The sequence below is a fragment of the Plectropomus leopardus genome, chromosome 13, assembly GCF_008729295.1.
Source record: "Plectropomus leopardus isolate mb chromosome 13, YSFRI_Pleo_2.0, whole genome shotgun sequence".
Taxonomy (NCBI): domain Eukaryota; kingdom Metazoa; phylum Chordata; class Actinopteri; order Perciformes; family Serranidae; genus Plectropomus; species Plectropomus leopardus.
In genome coordinates this window covers 30,303,735-30,325,332 of record NC_056475.1, presented here as the reverse complement: position 1 = coordinate 30,325,332, position 21,598 = coordinate 30,303,735, and the positions used below count along the sequence as shown (strand labels likewise).

Sequence of the window (21,598 nt, the reverse complement as noted above, 5' to 3'; positions counted from 1 at the left end):
TTGGACAACAGTGGAGCTCTTTGACTCAAAGGAAGAAGATATAACAGAATACACACACAGCGCCTTTTAGTGGATACAATGTTGTTTTTTGGTCTTTTCATTGGATTTGTTGACAACAAGTAAAAATAGGACTTGCGCTCCATGTTCCACTAAACATCATATCATCCATGGTTCTCTGAGCCTTTTGCACCATACAGACGCTGATGCAGTGCTATTTTTGTTGGTGGAGGGGAGTGCAATGTTGGCACTCTCCACCCACCCCACCCACCCACTTCCCAGGAGTGTGTGTGTTCATGTGCCTGTATGAGAGTGTGTGTTTGTTTTAGGAAATGATGCAGCGCCAGTTTGTGTAAATTTATCCACGACAGAGCTGAAACAAAAATAAGTCCACTGAAGCAGGTCCGACAAGCATTTGGTGGCTGCACACCGTGTTTGCCATGTGTCGTAGCCTATATGTGGCGGAGCATGTCCATGTTCTTGTTATCATTTTCTATGTCGGGGGACTGAGGAGCGTGCTGCAGCCTACTGGGAGGAAAAAAACCTCCATGCTGGCATATTTGAGTTGCAGCCCATGGGAAGCTGGTTTCACATTAGTGAATGCTCACTCAGATGTTTTGGCATTTTACTTTACAGTAAAGAGGGTTTCTCTTCTAATTAAGGAGATGACTGATTACTGTGATAACCATGTGACAAAAATCTGAGGCTGTTATATATTGTCAAAAATTAGGGAAAATGTTCCAAAATGTTTTTTTTTTTATAAATCTTATAATTATATGTTTAAAATAATGTTACAGAAAAAAATATAATAAATATTAAAATTGTTTTTAAAATAATTTTTTAGATAAAAAAAAATCATGTTTATTTTCTTGTTATTAGGTAATTTTATTGGGCATTTTCACTGGTAAATTTTGGAGCCATTTCTTGTTAAGTTGTTTCTTGACTTCTTCCCACTCTTTTGAAAGAAATCAAGCCATTTTTCTCAGGTTCAAAGGGTTAAATCTGGGTAAAACCGCTAGTACTGGTTATAGACTTTCCCATTGCTAGTAGAGCAGAGCTGTGTACATGGCTCTACAGCAGATGAGTATGCCTTTTTTTGTGTGTGTTTTTTTTTTTTTTTGTGTGTTTTTGGTGTGTCACATTTAGGTCAAGGACAGGCCAGAGATCAGGTGAAAGAGTAGAGGATAGAGATCTGTGAAAACTTCACAGTGGTTACTTGTCTTTATATATCGCTTACTTATTCGGCTCTCTGTCAAACTCTATGCGGACTAGGTTTGATTGATGTCTGAGCGCTGCTTTGGCAGACACAGGCTGTCATTTGTGTTAGCGCGTTGTTGCATGTTGCTGGTTAAGAGTCTAAAATAAGGCATTAACCCAGGTGTTGTGTTTCCATCAATGCCGATCAGGGCCTGAGCTCCCCCCTTGTTTATCCAAACCAGTGAAATATCTGTTAGGATGTAGATTGGAATATATCAGCCCTGTTTTCAGAAGAAAATGTTGCCATTGCATGTTTCTCTAAACCACAAAAAGATAACGTTTGTACATTACAGACCAGGATGTTCTCACAAAGTCGTTGTATGTTTGCATACTAAAAGTAACACACCCAAATTTGTACATATCCCACGTATTTTGAAAGGAATGCAATCACATGAACAATGTACTGACTGGGGTAAACAAGGAAGCAGTCCCAGGCAGTCTTGAAAGGAGGCCTTTGCTGGAGTTTTCTTTCCCCTTGAGACGCATGTCCATAACCATGGGAAATTTTAGTCATTTTAAGGAACATCCTCATCATGTTCCTTTTCCTGAGCATAACCACAATAACTGTGTGTTAAGGATGAACATAATTTGTGGGATGCAAATTTATATGATGTCACACAAATGTTGTATCATATAAATGCCTCTAAAGTGACTTGAGGTATGTGGACTGACATTTTGAGTTTGAAGAGACGGCATATGGCATGACAACCTGACACCTGTCAAGCTGCAGACCAACCAACATCACAACTATGTTGTGTTGTTGATGCTGTGTTTTTCGAGCAAGGAGTGTGCCACAATGAGTGACTTTTACAACTTTTGCGTCTAGATTGGATAGAGGAATTAAATGCGGGTATTTCAAGTCACACCATGATCTTTTCCTGACTGTAAAAAGGTGATTAATGTGCCTAAACAAAGTGGCAACCTCCAGAGTTAAAAATGAAGCCAGTGAGGCAGTGCCAAAACCTGCACTTCTTTAAATGGCCAATTGAGGCTGGCTCCAAAACAAAATCAATCCACATATATCCCCATGTCAAAACACCCAACTTTACAGCAGAAATAAACGTGTTTACAGCCTGGAACAAAAAAACAGTTTGGATCGTTGAAGCTAATTTCCTTGTTCATGACACGGGATGAAATTTCATTGAACTTAACTGTTGCAATGTCATTAAGCTTTAAGTTACGCATTACGTTAAGGGATACTTGAGTGACAAGCTGTTTCTGGATAGTGTCCTTGTGAGTCTTAGTCAGCTCCAGCCCCTTATCCAAATATTGTCATTTTCAAAAAACCAAGACGGCAAGGGCCTAAATGCCAACCTCTAGGCTTCAGTGCAAGGGTCCACAAACCAATGGATGACATTACTGTAGCTCTGTCTATTATTTATACTGTCTATGACCTAAACCTACCCACACCCTAACCACAGACATGTTGAAACGCAAAGAAATTTAAAGTTTCATCTCAGGTTGCAACTTGAGATTTTTACGATACAGTTACCATCTTAGAAAGTAGCACAGTTATTATTATTATTATTATTATTATTATTATTATTAATTATTATTATTATTATTATTATTATTATTATTATTATTGTTGTTGTTATTGTTATTATTATTATTATTAGTAGTAGTAGTAATAGTAGTAACAATGACCCTTAAGGGAATGGAAACAGAGGGTTTTGAGGAGGTTCAACAAATGTTTTGTTATAGTTTAATCTTGAGTAACTTGTGTAAAAAGTCTCCCTTTTTCAAAATATATAAAGTCCAGTTGCAGTTTTTTTTGTTTTTTTTTCAAAACCATAGATAAGTAAATGTACAGTGTGATAAATGTCAGTTAAAACCGGTACAGTTTCTATCTGCTTCATGATAACATACAAATGTAATGTATCCCTGGTTTGCAGACATGTACAATGCCAACACTTTTCTGAAGAGTGGGTTAAATATGTGACTGTTGCTGTTAACTTTCTGCAAACACAAGACTAAAACTACAGTTAGTATGCACTAAAAAAAACATTTAGTGTTTTATGTCATATGCATTGTAACATTTTTGTTAAATTCTAGACTCCAGTGACACAATGGTAAGGAGACCACTTCTAGTCATTATTTTTATTCATTGCTTAATGTGTAAATTGTATGAATTAATATTGAAATTTATTTTAAATGAATAAACTGTTACACATAAACATCATTGTATTGCAGAAGCCCGTTGAAAACAATTCTAAGTTATATCCTACATTTTTGACATATAATTTGCATTTGCATCGACAAAGCACGAATAGAGACATGAATATGAACTTTATGGCTTTGCTTTTTTCCCTTAATGTTGTCAGAAAAAAAAGGTTGAAAATTAGGTACCTCTTGATACAGATGATTAAAGATGGTACAGTCATTTACCTGCAGCTTGAATATTCTTTTCATCTTTGTCTTATATGTTTAGCCTCCTCGGAAAAAAAACCCTCACCTCATTATAAGAAGGGCTTTTAGCTATGCTAATAAGGTTATTTGCATGCAAACCACTTGTCCTTGGGGAATTACAAAAAATTTCCACTGTACTGTAGTTTTACCACTATCCATTTTACTTGAGACTTCAATCTAATTTTTAAAAGCAGGAAGGAACACAATCAAACCGGAATCTGTAATATCCAAACAAACATTTGCATAAATACAAAGAAAACAAGGATTGCAGTCACATTGAGCACTGACGCCATTGTCAGCAGTTAGAAAGAAAGCGATGAATCTTGCAAACTGTCACACCCGAGGGAATTCCTTGTGTCTTCATTATGGCTCTGGGGCATATTTGAATATGTGAAGGACGTTCATTAAGAAGTTCAGTGTGAATGAATAATCTGGAAAGGTTATAGATTTAAATTCAAGCATAAAATGTCACTGGAAATTGATAAGGACGAGGCTGAGGAGCCCTTTGAGTGAAGCTCAGCTCAGTGAGTGAGAAGAGAAAGAATGCCAAAGGACATGTTTAGCGTCATGTTGACACTGAGTCCATTTACGTTCACAAAATAGTCCAGTTTTTAAGAAAAAGACAATATTCCTACTAGAGCCCAACCAATACTGGACTTTTTTGGGCCGATGTCGATACCAATATTGGGAAGTAAAAACATCTTACATTGATATATCGATGTTATGTGTATATGTATTGATACAATGCAATTATCCCTCAGATATTTTATAGTCTGACAATAAGCTTTTATCATCAAAAATGAAATCAGTACACTGACTCTGTTAACTTCATTGGGCATTTGATCATTCTGAATTACTCTTAGCATCTTTTTCAGCATCATGTTCTGAAAGAAATAAACCTTACATATCCTGCATATTGAAAAACACACAAGCCAATACTGATGTATCTGTGATGGGCCAATATGGGCCAGGAATACTGGCTGACCAATACATCGGTTCTAATTAAGCTAAACAAGCTGAGCTTTTTCTATGGCTAATGAAAATGAATATTTCCCCAATATTTCCCTTGTTTTCAAGCAGCTGTGATTACTCTGATTAAGGCATCCTAACATGTTCATCCTATCAAAATCTAAACAGTGGAATGGCTGGATCTGCTTGTCATTTTTCCTTTATAGGAGTTGTTGGACCATGGCTGGATCTGCTTGTCATTTTTCCTTTATTGGAGTTGTTGGACCATGCATGCTCAGCCTCTCTCTTTTGTTCCTTCAACAACCCTTTTGAAAAGGTTGGCACTGTAATAGTTACGCATATCAAAAACATCTATCCAAGCCTGTCATAATCTTTAATAGCAGGTGTGTTTCTTCTTCAGGCCAGAAGTGAGGGCTTTTCTGTATGCACCTTAGCCTCCAAAATTGTTGGTGAGCTGGTTTGTGTACAACATATTCATGACAACACACAGCAGAGTGCTGCACGGGCCCATTGTTGGAAACCTGCACCTGCCCATACCCATAAAGCTCAGTACCAGAATCGAGCCGTTAACCGTCATTATGTCAAAGTCAAAGCTGTACCCGCCCACATGCGTTAATCCACTAACCTTCAAATTGCATAAATTGAAATACTTCGAATGGAATTTCAAATAAACTCCCATTTATTGCAAAAAGGTTTTTACGCTTACATGAAGTGTTATTTCAGGCGATTCCAAAAAGCCATATTTCACAGAACTCCAGTGGAAACATTTTTTGGGCTTTTCTAGGTCACATGATGCTATGGCTATGTGCTTGTCAGCAGGAACTGGCTCCCTCATGATGCAGCAGGAGCTACAAGAGGTGTTGTTGCATCGCATAACTCTTCAAAAGTTGAGCGGATCAATTTAGACATTTTAGCATGCTCCATCAAGTGTCTTGACCTCGATGTAGACTGCCACCTCTTTCTCCATGTCAGTCAAATCACTAGCTGTTGGTCCTAGATGGGGTCTCTCCTCTGATGGGCCCGCCCAGTTTGAGGCAGGCCGCAAGAGGCTTTCACCGCTGTCAGATCAGTAACAAATGTGACGATGGGGTCTGAGGTTCAACATGAGTCATTGACTTCCAAGATAAAAGGAATTACAGCTTGATAAAAGAGATTTAGATGTCAAAAAATATTATACACATACCTTACATTTTTTTAATTCTGAAATATATTACTGCCCACCTGCATGTGGGCAGTAAATATATTATTATTTATTTATTTATATTTATTTATATAGTATATATATATATAGTGTATATATATATATATATATATATATATATATATATATATATATATATATATATACAGCCAAGAGGTAAAAGCAGTAAAAGCCCAATTGAGATTAATATTCTGAACTGGCTGTACGCATGTCCAAATATTATTCTGGTTTTAGAATAATACTGGCATATCCCACGTCTTAATCAGAAAATGCTAAATTCAGAAATGCCCTGCCTCAGAATATCTAAATAGGATATGCTATAATAGGGTGATACTTGCGTGCCGGTACCTGGTGCCCGGGGCTATGGAACCTTTTNCGTGTAACTGTAGCCAGTGATGAATAAATACAGCCAAGAGGTAAAATCAGTAAAAGCCCAATTGAGATTAATATTCTGAACTGGCTGTACGCATGTCCAAATAATGTTTCTAAAACCAGAATAATACTGGCATATCCCACGTCTTAATCAGAAAATGCTAAATTCAGAAATGCCCTGCCTCAGAATATCTAAATAGGATATGCTATAATAGGGTGATACTGGCGTGCGTGTAACTGTAGCCAGTGATGATGAAGCCTATTGGTTTAATTTAAAAAATACCAGAGTACAAATCTTTGACATTTTTCTCCCAGTGAGCTGCTAAAGGATAAAGTCACCTTGTGTAGCTTTAACCTTGTAAGACCACAGCAAATTCTGAGCATTCCAATTTGTTTATAGCTGACTGTAGCTTGTGATTATGTAATTATTTCCCCCTTGCTTTACAGCCAACTCCGCCGCCAGTTTGTCGAGATTCATAAGCAGCAAGGGGCACGACTTTTTGTCAAGTGTTTGTGGGTGAGTTGCGTTCTGCATCTTGTGACTGGACTCACATGGAGCGTGCTCGGCCATGTGGTGACAACGGAACCACTCACTTCTTTGTGTGTTTGATTTCAACAACAGACCCTCAATGCAGAGCTATAAAACCACATACAAACATCTCTCCTCAAACGCTCAGCTCAAAACCTTTCAAACATCCACCTATATCAGTTCACCACGCCACTTGTGCCACAATCTCGCTGAACCCGGAGTTAACAATCTCCACAACAATGTTGAAACGTCCTTCACTGAGCTTTAAATCCATGTCTTATATATCTTGTGGGATGAGGCCAATCAGCGAGAGCGGTTGAATAAATGATACGAGTATGAATTGTAAGTGTGGGCTGGTGAGGGTGAGGGGGGGCTGCTGGCTCAGGTTAATGAGGTGGTCTGGGAGTGTGGACTGGGTCCTGACTGCAGTATGTGTGCAGCTCGCTGTAGCCTGGGGGGGATTTGTAGCCCTAAGACCACTGGTGAGACTATCTTTGCCTCCGGCTGTGTATGCACTTGCGCCTTTGAGTGTGTGTGTATGGGTGAGAGACTGTGTTTGTGTGTGATATTGCCCTCAGGATGACACTGGTTGAAGCTTTGCAATCTCTGTGTTTATTGTTGGCATTTGTGCATTAATATACATGCCGATGTTTGCATGCATGCCCATTCCCACGTGTGTGTGTGTGTGTGTGTGTGTGTGTGTGTGTGTGTGTGATGTTTGTGCTCTGATCTGTGTGTTTTCTGATTTCTGCGTCGAGTCCAACCACAAATGTGTACACAGGGCCCCCCTCCCTGGCCCCCAATCTCATTACCATTCCGCCCTTCCCTCCACCATTTTACGCAACGCCATCAAGGCCTCGCCTCTTGGTGTTTGCATTGTAAATCAGGCCTGACAATAAGGCAATGATTAGATCCTACTCATATTCAAAAACACCTGATTTATTTATTCATCTTCCTCTCTTGCAGGGCATCAAGATGCATAATGTCTGACCAAGGTGACATACCCACTTCCAAATGTTATTCATTGCCTTTGCAGGTCAACCTCTTAACCAACAAACTCAGACAGGGCAGATTAAATGAGATTTTGATGGGAGGATGTGCAAATGACAGCTCGCCTGCTCTGTGCATCCAGCAGGAAGGCTGTGCATCCAGCAGGAAGGCTGCTCAGCTGCTTCTCTCTCTCGTGTTGTACATGTGATATCAGATCAGGTATCAGGACTGGTGCCGCAATCTGTCACGGTTTCAACATTTGGAGAGCAAATCTAGCCTTGAGTATAAAACAGGGATACGCCGTCTCTGTTTTCATGAATATGCGCGAGGTATTATTTATGGAAAGCTTCGGGATTCGGAGAAGCGGATCCAATTGATCACGAGTTAAGTCAGACAAGCCTTTGCGCTGTTGTTGTTTTGGTTTTTTAAGAAATTGGCATCATGGGGATTGGGCTAATTTCTCTCCGAATTGCAGACTGCCCTTGTGAAATTATTTCTTTCTTTTTAGCTAAGCATTTCTATGGCTAATGAAAGCACATGGACTTTCTCTCATGTGATTTTGAGAGGCTTTTTTACGAGTTTGCTGAAAACAGCACAGAGAATTTAGAATGCCTTAAGAAGAGCTTGGGTGGTAATCAATACTTGGTGGAGTAAATAAATGTATATATAAACATCAACATGATTTACTTGTTGGCCAAGTTGTTGGATCAGTGTTTTTATAAGTGAAATTAAATGAAAATCCCCAGGTTTTAGATGAACTATGCTATATTCTCTGTTCAGACATATACATCTGCACACATGCATTATGCAAAAATAAAACCATGAGATCAGATAACGTGTCAAATAATACACAACAAACACCTAAAACACAAAGAAAGTATCGGCAAGAAACATTCACAGACACGTTTTGGAGTGGGAATCGATGGATGGCAATGTTGGACCAGCCGTTGACATTCTGAGGATCCCGACACTGAAAGCCACCTTTTGCAGCCGCGTGATTCCCCGCTTGATGGCGTCAGCTGAGAATGCAGCTGAACAGATTTGGTCACAGTGTTATTATATGCTAACAGACAGTCAGATGGCACCTGCCTCATCCGCATGACACGCAGCAGGACATCATCAGGTTGAAATGCTGCCGGTAATGACGCAATTTAAGTCGTGCGAGAAAAAAAAAATCAAGGACTTTTATGCAGGAGTTAGGTGTTTAATTCCATTTTGAATGTGATGTTTCTCTCTGCACCTTACCATGAGCCTCCTTCCCCTAATCCTAACCATCCATGCCAACAAGTTCTCATCTCAACTCGTCACATGGTGCCGCTCTGTCAATAACCTGCCACTTCTACTTTCATGTTTTATGTATCCTTGTGCATCAGCTGTTTATGCTGCTGGATGCTGTTACCTTGATGTCAACAAATGCACATGGTGAGATGATGCAGCATGATCTTTATGTTTACACAACAGCACATAGCAACCAAGGCAGACCATCTCAATGAGTAGGTTTAGGCAAAAGAGGCCCATGGTAAGGTGTAGAAAAAAACTCATACCCACACAGGAAGCAAACTCTGGACTCCCGCACAGTTGTTAGGGGATCCCACCCCCCTCCCCACCCGCCCGCATTATAAGCGCACTTACCTATCTTATATTACGTTGTCACCAGCAACATTTATACCTGACGCTGTCCCTCAGTGTTTCATGCACACGCGATCGGTTCCGTCCAGCCATGATCTCAAGTGATGCTGACTGTGTGCGTTGTATTTGGACGCCGCCATCACCCCCTGGCTGTCTGCGTGTGTATAATAACAACGCCACTGGCTCTGTCCGAGAGCATTCTCATCTGACGCCATCCAGCCACGTTCTGGTTGGACACGGAAGGTGGCTTTTGGCGTCACACTTGTACACCAAAGCACTGATAGAGCAGATGTATTTGATGAGTTTGGAGTGAGAACAGGCTGTCCGTGCTCTTGTTGTCTAATCCAAACCATCCGTGTCAGCATGTGCATTTGTTGACGTCCTGGCATTTGTTGCCAAGTGCTGTTCTTGCATAAGCATTACAACATACAGAGTCATCCCACCATATGCTTGTGTTGACATCATGGTAGCAGCAACCCAGATCATCAGCAGCAGAGGCAGAGGGATAACTCAAGCGTAATACGTAGACATGGAAGTCCACCGCAAAGCAGCAACACGTGACGACTTTGGATGAGAATGCACTGACAAAAAGACGATTGTTAATCAATTTAAAGTAATTGCTTTCATAGGTAACACATAAATGAATTACATTTTTCAGAATAAGTTATCAAGTTTGATTAACACAACTGCTTGGAAATCAAATTGAGAAAACTTTTTTGTGTTACCGATTAAAGTAATTATTTTAAGGTAGTTGATAATTCTCTTTTTTCAACGTGTGTTGGACTTTTTCAGTATTTTGGTTTATGACTAAATTCCTGCAAAATGTATGTCATTACCAACAACCTCAACTGTGTGCTAAACACATTAAGCTAAAAGGTGTCACAGGTAAACATTACACCACCCCCTAAACATCTAAATGCTAATGTTAGCATTTAGCTCAAAGTACCACTGTGCCCACACAGCCTCCCAGAGCTGCGAGTACGGCTGTGTTGATCCTTTATGTCAGTTCATGCATACCTGGTTGTAAACACTCATCATAGCAACATCCCTCCACTTCAATCACCAACCATCTTTTGGTTCTTAGGAGCATGAGTTGAGCTGTGTTCAAGAGCGCTATGAAAATCAGAACATCACAGTCTCTGTTGCATCAAACAGCCATCTCACCACCATGGTTATTTTCAGATGAACATGTGAGGATGGAAGCTTCCCGCGTGTGTCTGTGAGCCGTCGCACCTTTCTTCGTCAGTCTGATTTTGCAGAGAGCAAAGTGTTGATAATGCAACATGAGAGAGGGTCACATCTTTGTCTACCACGAGTCTCCTTTTAATGAAGTAGTGCAAAACCCCCGCCAGGTCACAATCTGGAGTGCAAGAAATGTTTTCCATGACGCTCTCTGTGTTTAAACCACAAGGAGGATTGGTTTTCTTTTCTTGGCTTGTAGCTGGAAGTGTTGCCCTTCCACGTTTGAACACTGTTCAATAAATTCACCTTTAAACCAAAGCAGACTAGGAAAGAAAGCTTTGGACATGGTTGAAGTGTGAAGGCTAGAGGCAGTGATCACATCATATGTGACCAGATATGGATTTTCATTTCAATGCGGGCAGTAAACGGGGTGAAACTGCAGCTATGCCACTGACTAACCTTACATCAATACAGCACAGGCCCATTCTATGCCCGAGAATTGTTGGAAAATTGAATGCTGAATAGAAGCTTTTCTTACTGCACAGAATCCGATGAAAGAGTACGACTGCCTCCGATCCAAATTCACACAACCCTTTGATGTTTGTTGGAATAATTTTATGCCTACTTCTCATTTTCCATTTTATGCTTGCTTTTGAATTTTGATTGCGACTACAGGCACTTTTCAATTGATATGCATTATGAACTCTGTAATAATTCAAAGGCCTTTGTTGAGGAACAAACATGTCGTTTGTCCTCAAAATGAATTTTACGACTTATTGTGTAACCGCGCACCTTTGGTGAGTTCAGAGAGAGCACTTCCCAGACGTTTATTGTCTCCTTTTTTCAAAGAGATTTCAGTTTCATGAGTGTATGTGTGTGTGTGTGTGTGTGTGTGTGTGCATTTAATTTCACCGCTGAAATTAAATGTCTTGTTTGTTAGTGTTTTGCAGTGTTCTTGTATGTACATTCACGCTTCAGCAGCCGTTGTATGGCATGTGTTTGTGCGCATATTATGTCTCGCTGTGTGTATATTTTCGGATGCACGATTGCCTGCTCAAATTTGGCGTTTGGTGGCCCGTTCCTTCGAGGGATAGCGAAACTTGAGAGGCTGCCTAAAATACTGTGCAGTAATTGGAATTGCTTTATCTTCAGTCTCATCAATTAATGTGCAATTTTCCATTTAATCACTAACACGCTCACTGCATTTGCAATTAAAATGAGGACTGATAACAGAGAAGATGCCTTTCAGCTGATACCAGTTGGAATGAGAACAGAAACCAGGAGACGCAATCAGTACACAAAATGACTCGCGGAGACATGCACATGGCACACAAACAAGTGTGAACACACACAGAGCAAACAGTCATGCTCATATTATGCTGTGCCGAATACACACACACATAGGCACAAACAGCACACACACAAGCACAGTATGACATGATAAAACATGCAGATTTGCAGCTAAAACCCCAAATTACAACTTGTCAATGAAACTAAACCAGCATTTAACATCAAAATGTTGGCAGCAGCCGCGGATTCGGATGCCACTCAAACAGAGAAGGGTCTCAGCCAGTTGTCTTGTCTGTGACGGTGAAGTCAGAGACATTGCCAAGGTCTCTGTCTCAATGGGGAATGAGCTCAGTGGCGGGGAACGTCTGTCATGTATTGTCCTGATTCTGAAGAGAGGGATGAGATGTTCACATCTTTTCCTGTTTGGCAGCAGGAACCTGAAAACGACCCAAAAAGAGTCGTTTTTATGTGAGGCTCTGCACACAGATGTGTGAAACTATAGGGGGAGCATACAGCAGGGGTTTTATCGTGCTGCTGAGTGCTGTGCGATGCTGCAGTGTTCAGTTTAGACAGAGTTAAACACACACTAATTAACCCTTTGAAACTAGGATCAATGTCAGTTTTCTTGTGCTGCATTCAGATGCCTTTAACAAGCATTTAAACTTTTGAAACCTAAGTAAATTGTTTACTTTCTTTTGAAAACTTGGCAAGACATGTCCCGTGAATTGCAAGTCATTTGGAAAAGGTGACCAAAAGAAAGAAAGAGGAAAATTATTAGAAAATTGTAAAAATAAAACAAATGAAAAAGTAGGAGAAAATGTAACAATAAATACATATATCTATTTATTTATTTTTAATTTTTTTTCCTTTGCCCCTGCCTTTAGTATACATAGGACAAATTAAGCATAAAAGGGGAGAGAGAGAGGGGATGACATACAACAAAGGGCCACAGGTCGGAGCTGAACCCACGGTGCTGCAGCAAGGACACAACCTTTGCACATGAAGCCCCACTCCACCAGGCGAGCAAAATGAATCAGTTTGCAAGAAAATTTCCTGAAAATTTGCATTAAAGAAACAAAAGGAAACAAGGAAAAAAAACTGGAAATATAGAAATATATTTATATATCAGCACTTTTTTCAGGTCTTTTGCTTGTTTGTTTTTGTTGGGCTTTTTTTATTTTTCTTTAATGCAATTTTGCTGTATTCTTATAAGCTTAAGAAAATTAAGACCAATTTGCTTAGATTCCTAAGGGTTAATGTTTCTGTAATATTTCTACATAGAGCCCACAGAACTGTAAGATATCAGCGTATGGTATTCCTTTTATAGTATTTCTAAGAATCTGGCGTGGCATTCTCGTAAAAATTATTTGATTCTAAAAGTTCTTTTTCATCATCCATAACCTCACAACTCGGTCACTTCCCCTCAAACCTCGGCTTTAGCAGTCAGGCGGATTTACTGCACATTTTTATTTCCTGAGGCGATAGATCTGAACGGATGTTGCAAGCGGAGCAGAGATTTTGCTCAGATGTTCCAGTTGCATTTCACAAGCTTATAATCAAGCGTTTTCCTCCAGGTCGATATTCAGTCCAAGTGCAGCAGTCCATTGTAATAACTGCCTGTCTGTCATGGCCACACAAGGCTGTATGTGGCATTAGAGGACATTTTTCTATAAAGTCCAGTAGCTCAAGGTGTCCACAGGGCGTGTGTCAGTGTTTAAAGCACCAAACTGAAATTTAGTGTTTATATCAGAGATGTTATAGCTTTGTATTTTTTGTTATTTTTTTTATTTTTGTTTTCAAAACAGTTAAGTTTCAGGTAGTTTCTACGTAGTAGTAGTTTTTATTATTTTTATTTTAATTTTTTTGTCATACTGTGGAGATTTTTTGACAGGAGTTAGATTCAAGAGGTTTAGAATGGGTATTAAAATACAAACACAGCATTTTGTGAAGGTAGATGACTCACAGTCATGTAGACATCTCAATAAACAGAATTCCTCCTGATGTTTGTTGTGTTGACAAATTTGACCAAATTGACAAAGACTAAAACTAGGTCTGGGCAGTATGGCTTCAAATGTAATTGTGACAAAAATGTTTATCAGTCAACACATATAATTATCACTCCAACTGTACCGTAGATAAGCATATATAAACAGTATGATCACCATCAGTTTCATACCTTGAAAGTGGTATTTTGCTGCAACCTTAAGAAAGACATTTTTTGTATATATTACTTTTGTAAGTAGTTTTAATTAACCCTTTAAACCTGGACTTTTCTTGGGCTGTCCTCAGACACCTTTTACGGTTATTTACACCTTTGGACCCACAGCAAATTAGTTTGATATCTTTCAAAAACCTGGAGAAAAAAAGGCAATGAGCAACTTGGCAAGAAATTTCACACACATTATAAGAAATTATTATATTTAGAAATGTATTAAAAAAGAAGCCAGGGAAAAATATTCAGATTTGAAGTATTTTGTCCTTGTTGGTATGATTTTTACTTTCCTTTTATTTGTTTTGTTTTTTAATGTATTATTTTATTATTTATTTATTTAACTCATTTTCAGGTACTTTATACTTATTTCTTACTATTTTTTGGGTCATTTCTTCTCAAGTTCTTCATTGCCTTCTTCCGCATTTTTTTTTGAAAGAAATCAAGCCTTGTTGTTTAGGTTGCAAAGGGTTAACTATAATAATCCTTGCTTCACATACATCAGATTGTGAGCTTGAAAACGGTTTAGAAAATAAAGGGTGTGATAAAGTTTACCCTTGCATTTATCAAAACACCCTTTACCCCCTCAGGTCAAATAGTTAATTTACAGGAGGTTTTCATGCAGCATATACACATAGGTTAGATGTAGCTTCAGGATGGAGCACCTGCTGTGCCTGCATATAGTAAGTTAGGGTGATGGTAGGGGGTCTGTGTGTGTATGTGTGTGTGTGTGTGTGTGTGTGTGTGTGTAACATAGCCCTGAACCAATTAGCTCCTTCAGTGGGGGTGGGGGCGACGGTTACAGCGGTGTTCCACAGGGTACAGCCCTCAGCCCTGTGGGGTCCCGGCCAATAGCAATTAGCCCACCAACAAGAGCTCTAATTAGCCCTCTTGATTGGCTTGGTAACAGTGCAACAACAACACCAGCAGCCAACACATCGAGACGACCAAGGTGACTCCACCAAGACGCAATGCTTTAAAGCCAGCTGTAGTGTAATTAGTAAACAAGCATAGCTGTCTGTAATTGGTAAACAAGTAGTCGGGTTTGTTTGCGGTGTCATTATGAACCTGCTGCTATGTAAAGTATTTCTGTAAAGGGCTCCATGATTGAGTCTGTGTTGCTTTGTTTTCTTTCTGCTTGGTAGCTTTATGAGATCAGCCAGTATTAATACATCAGCGTCATGCAGCACATGCAGAGGGAGACTGAGACGGAGCAAAGAAATGAATTAGTAAATGGAGAAGGGGAAGAAGAAGTGTGAGAGAGAAGAGTGAGATGTTGTGTGAGAATCCCATTTCCTATTATTTAATCATAGCAGCACCTGGTGGCTGCTGCTGTAATAGAATTTGCAATCACTCCTCGCACCGGCTTTATGTTGCTCTCTTTTTTTTTTTCCTTTCTGTGTCTTCCCCCAGTCTAAATGTGAAGCTATCCCATGATGCAACATGTGTCCCCAGCACCTGCAGTGACAATGATGGCCACCCAGAGTGTTCCTCCACCATCGTACCAGGAGAGCCAACAGGTCAGAGCTTTTATCAGAATTGACCCTGAAGCTTAAACTCCGGCACCTTAAGCCAACAGTTTTCTTGTGCTGCGTTCAGTCTTTACAGGTGATCTCATATATTTTGTGCACCAATCAGGATGTAGCAACCTAAAGAGTTTGAATCATTATCATATGAAAACAAATTGGCGTTCAGCCTTAATAGATCATGACTGAAAAAGTTTTTCTCCCAAACTTAAATGTAAATTGTTTCCTTTTTAGCCAAAATTATTTGATGCTTGCACAGGCTGTACATAAAGTTTTAAGTTTTCAGGTGATTTAAATTTTGAGAGCAGATACCCAATATTTTTTGTGTGCGAGAAACCATTAAGTTAATGACTTCTACTCCCACCAACAAGTAATCACTGTAAAGCCTAGAAAGGTTTTTATGGGAGATAATAAATTTAATTAAACAGTAAGACTCTGTGGTAGTTCTAAAGTAATATTACAATGATGCCAAAAAGAGAATAGTTGCAGTTAGGCCAGTAGTTTTGAAGACACTGACAGACACCAACATTTTTTTGTGTTTTAACTAGATTAATAATGTAATAATAATATGAACAGGCAGAACAATAATAATAATTAATGTTATTCATGTTATTTATATTTTTATTTTTACTGGGAGTATACAGACCTCCACCAAGTCTAAATAGGTCTCTCCACTATGTTGAAGGTGCACTGTACTGCACAGCATGGTACTGCACGGCACTGCACTGCACAGCACGGCACAGCACGGCACGGTACGGCACTGTACTGCACTAAAGATACTAAAGAGACTCTATAACAAAAGGTACCTCATTACAAGCTGCACCAATGGCTTCCAGTCTCCAAAGTGGCCGTGGTTGTCTCTCCAACGCATACCCTGACCTCATTTGAAAGAGTAGTAACTGTTGCATGGATGGAAGATATATGATTCAAAAAAACACAACACTATTTTAAGGACCACATCAGTCTTTCTTCTTTATTTTGCCACTTGTTTTTATCTTCTAGCGTAATTTCTGATATTGAGTGTAAGATCAATTGTTGACAACTCTCAAGCAAAGTTCATATTCTCTTGATCTGTGTGTCTGAAAAAATGCCGTTTCAGTGTCAGAATGTTTAGAAGGGCCGGGGCTTATGACAAATGGGTCCATTATTTACTTCAGTGATTATGGGACTAAGGAAACTTTCATGATCCAGGAGTCTGGAGTTTTCTGTGAACTGAGGGTGTTTTTTCTACACCTTATCATGTTGCCTAAACCTAACCATCCATGACTTGTAGCCTAATCCTGACCATTGTGACGTTCTGCGTTGGTTGCCACGTGCTGTTGTGTTTAACATAAGGACCATACTGTGTCATCCCACCATGTACATTTGTTGCCATCATGGTAACAGCATCCCAGAGCTTAAACACCTGACACAGAAGGAGACTACGTCATAAGTAGACTCAAAGGGTCACTGACAGAGCTGCACCATGTGACGAGTTGGGATGAGAACAGGATGTGCAGTTGGTTATGGAGGGTTTGGAAGGGTGGACTGGTATAACATTGGCGTATTCATTTTAATCAATTCATTTTAATTAACAAAATGTACTAATTTTTCACACACTTTGTGTAGTTTATATCTGTTTGAGTGCCACACAGTCGTGCATAAAGAAAAAAAAAACATAGACCAGCCTCATGAATGAAAAGAACAATGCCTGTGCTGGTAAGCATGGCTTCTGTGGTCAGTGTAGCAGCTGCAGTTGATTCAAATGGACATGCTGCTGTGGAAAAGCTTCGGTAGACATGTATTTCCGCTGCAATGCTGCGAAAAACTATTCTCAACTCCAATCACATAGACAGAGCATTCACCATTTAACCATGTTCTACAGCTGTGGTCTCTGAGTTCCCACACGAAAATCTCTGTAAGAATATTAAAATGATTTTTTATGAGGTTAAATTGCATTTTATAATTAAGACATGAGTGATACATACTGTAAGTCAAAGTGTAAGAATAAGAGGTCAAGCCCCAGCCTGCGGTGTTCAACATAATGTGATGCCACCGACGGGTCAGTGTAATTAATGCAGCCTAACGGGGCTGGACTGAGGCTCAGGCTCACACTGCAGACCATCCCATGGTGAGGAGGAAGAGCAGGTTCATCTGACCGCCTAACCCTCCACCTCGTCCACACCACCTCTGTCTGCTTTCGCCCAGAGGATTAGTGCCATGGGAGAGCTCCCGAGCTGCAGTCTGCGCGCTCGGCAAATGCAAATGAGAGCTAGTTAAGTGTGAAGAAGCTAATTTATTTCCCATTTGGTGCTGGGATTAAGACTTGAAGCTTCCTCCCACCCCACCTCGACTCAGAAAGAAAAAAAAGGCGGGGGATGGGGGTTGTTCGACTCATTTCCTCAGAGAGAACGAATGAGAGACGAAAGTGGGGTGGAAAAGGGATGAAGAAGACAACGGATTGTGTTCGTAAAGCATGTCACTCCCCCGGCCACCCTACAACACAAATAACAGCAAAGAGAAGATTCTCTAATGATCTCATGTTGAACCAGCAGCACTGTGGCTCTTCACAGCAAAGCAATGCAGTCTGCTTCGGCAGTACGGATGGTTACAAACATGTTGTTAAGTACTTAAATACTAATTGAATATTTATCATTTAACAGGAATCTATATATGACCTGAGCACGCCTTGTTCAATTACTGAATCTATCTGATCTCATTCATTTTGCTTAACAGCACCATTACAAGGCTGCTGACCTGTCAGGCAACAATGATTCATTCCAGCTACATCCTCATTTGTAGTCTGTTGACGTTGGAAGCATGTTGCACCTTATTGCTTTTGTACATTGATTAAAAAAATTACTTAGACCTCTCAAGCAGCCACGTGCTCATTACAAGAAGTACAACAACTCTCTGGAAGGATTTTAAATCATTCCTAAAGCTGTTATTTTGGTCATGTTATTTTCAAATTTGGCGCAGCCAAGATGAGTTCAGGGAGCAGGATTAAGTGGTACATGGTTCGGTTTTCGGGTAGAAACCAGACAAATATCAGATAATAACCAACTTGGCAAGTGAGAAAGAGAATTCTTTCTTTACTTGCGTAGTCTGTTGGGATCTCACCGACAACACCGAATTAATGTAGAAAAAAACTTGCACTCTTGGTCAGTCTTCATCTTGATGAATAATAAAATAAATTCAATGAGCCACAGTTGATCTCACATGAGTATATAGGTTTAATGGCAACATAAATTGGACAGTAGGTAGAGCGAGAAGTCCTCCAATCAGAAGGTCAGTGGTTGGATCCCTGGATCCTCCAGCCAATTGTCAAAGTATTCTTGGGCAAGATAGTGAACCCCAAATTGCTCCCAATGCTGCGTCATCCAAGTGTGAGTGTATTGAATGGTTACTGAGTAGCCGGTGGCACCTTGTACGGTAGCCTCGGCCACCAGTGTGTGAACGTATGTGTGAATGGGTGAATGTGACATGTAGAATGAAAGCGCATTGAGTGGTCAAAAAAGACTAGAAGAGTGCTCCACAAGTACAGTCCATTTACCATTTACCATTTAACATGAACATAAGATATACTAAAAACCTGCATAAACAGAACAATGATTCATCCATATGAACTGTACTTCACACATCATACAGCTGTGTCCAGCACTGGAGTCTAAACATCTACAACGTCTCCGAAAGTCCTTTAACCATAACCATGTATGAATCATATCTTAATACAGTTACTTTAATACATGATGAAATTCAATACTTTCCTATATAATAATTTGCTACAACACTATGCTAAAGCTAAGTTAAAGCAAGTTATAGGCTGGTTTGTTTGCATATTTTCCCCATTCAGTTTAGATCATTTTAACTAACATAGATACATTTGAACAGACAATCATTTTGTTTTCACTCAAAGTCTTTCTATGAATTTCCGTCTCAGTGGTAATGTTGGTCTGTTGGTCCATCACTTTCATCCTAACAATAATATCTCATCAACTATTCCATGCATTACCAAGAAACCCATGCAGACAATAACAGAGTGCCCCAAGGATAATGTTTTTCTGTGGGCAGATGCAGAAGTTAGCTTCGCCCTGGCACCCTTGTCAAAAAGCCTATGGGATTTTTCCACTGGATTTTCGATTATTGTAGAAAACAAGCTCTGTAGCAAACGTTTATGAATTTTACGTGTTTTGTTCAGCAAGATAATCTTCATAAATGGAGACTCTTAGCCGCATTTAGCTCAAAGCCCCAAGGTGCCTAAGTACATCTTCTCATACCTCTTTTCCACCAACATGGAACCAGTTCTATTCCTTATTCCTTTTACTTTATAAGTTGGTTTTCAGCTGGAACCAAAAATTAGCATTTTTTTTCATAGCTTGAAGTGCAACTGTTCTTTCTTATTCATAATTTTTAAATTGTATATATATTTTTAAACAATTATATAACTGTTTTTTCTTATCAATGATAACCTCACCTGTCAAGCCCCTTGAGGGTTTTCTGGATTTCCCCTGCATGTCTCCTTTTATTGAAATATATAACATTGTTGTCTTTTTTATATGTGCTAAATAAATCAAATCAAATCAAATCAAACCATGACAATATCAGTTGATGTGTCATCTTCTACAGGTTGAAAAGAGAGGGTGGAAAAGTACGAGAAATCATCAAAGAGCATGCAGGTGCATGCTTGTTTTTAGGGTAAAAACAATTATCTGAACTAGCGGAACATGAGTTTGCATGTTATCAATGCAATCTACAATTTTGCTACTAGTGTTTACTTCAATTGTGCACTGTGCAGTGACCCCTGTTAACCCCAACTTGTCACATGGTGCCACTCTGTCAGTGACCTGCCACATCTACTTATGACGTTTTAGGTATCCTTCTGCATCAGCTGTTTATGCCTGGGATACCATGCCGGGATATCAACAAATGCACATGGTGGGATGAAGCAGCATGGTCCTTATGTTTGCACAACAACACATGGCAACCAATGCAGACTGTCATGATGGTTTGGATTAGGCAAAAAGTCACGGATGCTTAGGTTTAGGTAAAAAAGGCACATGGTAAAGTGTAGAAAACAAAAAACACACACATCCACACTGGAAGCGAACTTTAGACTCCCACACCTTAAATTATGTGGTTACTGACAGTGTTTTGACCTGACGTGATGTTCTCAAGTGACGCCGTCTGTGCTCATTGTGTGTTGGTGTGTCCAGTGCCGTCTGGTCATCTACTGGAGTATAATAACGATGCCACCGGTTCTGTCTGTTCATACGCCACAAACATTGACAGAGCGGTATATTTGATGAGTTCAGTGAAAATGGGCTGTGATGACACATCCTTGATTATAATGATTCTGCTCAAAATTGGTGGAAATGTGGACTAGTTCACAAGATGGCAACAAGGTTCCAAGAATCCTGAACAAAACCGAGTCAAGAACTAGAGCTAATTTGGTGGAAATCAGAGCAATTAGCATGCTAGCTGTGGGCTTTTCTTATTACTCACTGGGATCCAAAGCCTATCAATTTCATTTACTCCTGCTTCACTTTTCAGCTATACGTGAAAACCCACTGGACTGTAACAAAATAGTTTTAAATATAAAGTAATTTTTGTTTTCTCTGTCAACAGATGACGGGCACCACTCAGCAGAACACCAAGACCCCACAGGTCCATATCCCAGCAGCCTCTGCAGCAGGAAATACCTCTGTCAGTGTGACCCTTGACCCCCAGGCCCAGCTTGAGTCCGACAAGAGGGCCGTTTACAGGTTGGTTCCATCTCCCATGAAAGGTTCATGTGTCATTCGAATTTTTACATGTCTATATTTGGTGAATGATGCACAACCATGAAACACCATTTTGTTTTGCAGCTGGTAATCACACTGCCTTTTGCTAAAGAAATTGGATTACTTGTCAGACTAGTTTGGGCTATGTGCACTGCCCTTGAATTTCCACTTCACTTGTTTTCCCTTTGAAATCATTTTTGCATGTTCTCTCTAACCCCATGCTGACTTTCAGAAATTGTACCTAATTGACTTGATGCGCTACTTGCTGATGAAGGCCAT

At 39.8% G+C, this 21,598-nt stretch overlaps 1 protein-coding gene across 1 annotated transcript in view; it reads left to right on the top strand.

The window, feature by feature from the left end:
• Positions 1-21,598, top strand: part of pknox2 (pbx/knotted 1 homeobox 2) — a 166,091-nt gene that overhangs the window by 75,181 nt on the left and 69,312 nt on the right. Inside the window, exons 3-4 of the mRNA XM_042499643.1 lie at positions 15,448-15,554; positions 21,165-21,301. Of these exons, the coding sequence (XP_042355577.1) occupies positions 15,468-15,554; positions 21,165-21,301 (224 nt within the window). The 5' untranslated portion in view covers positions 15,448-15,467. The remainder of the gene's footprint in view (positions 1-15,447; positions 15,555-21,164; positions 21,302-21,598) is intronic.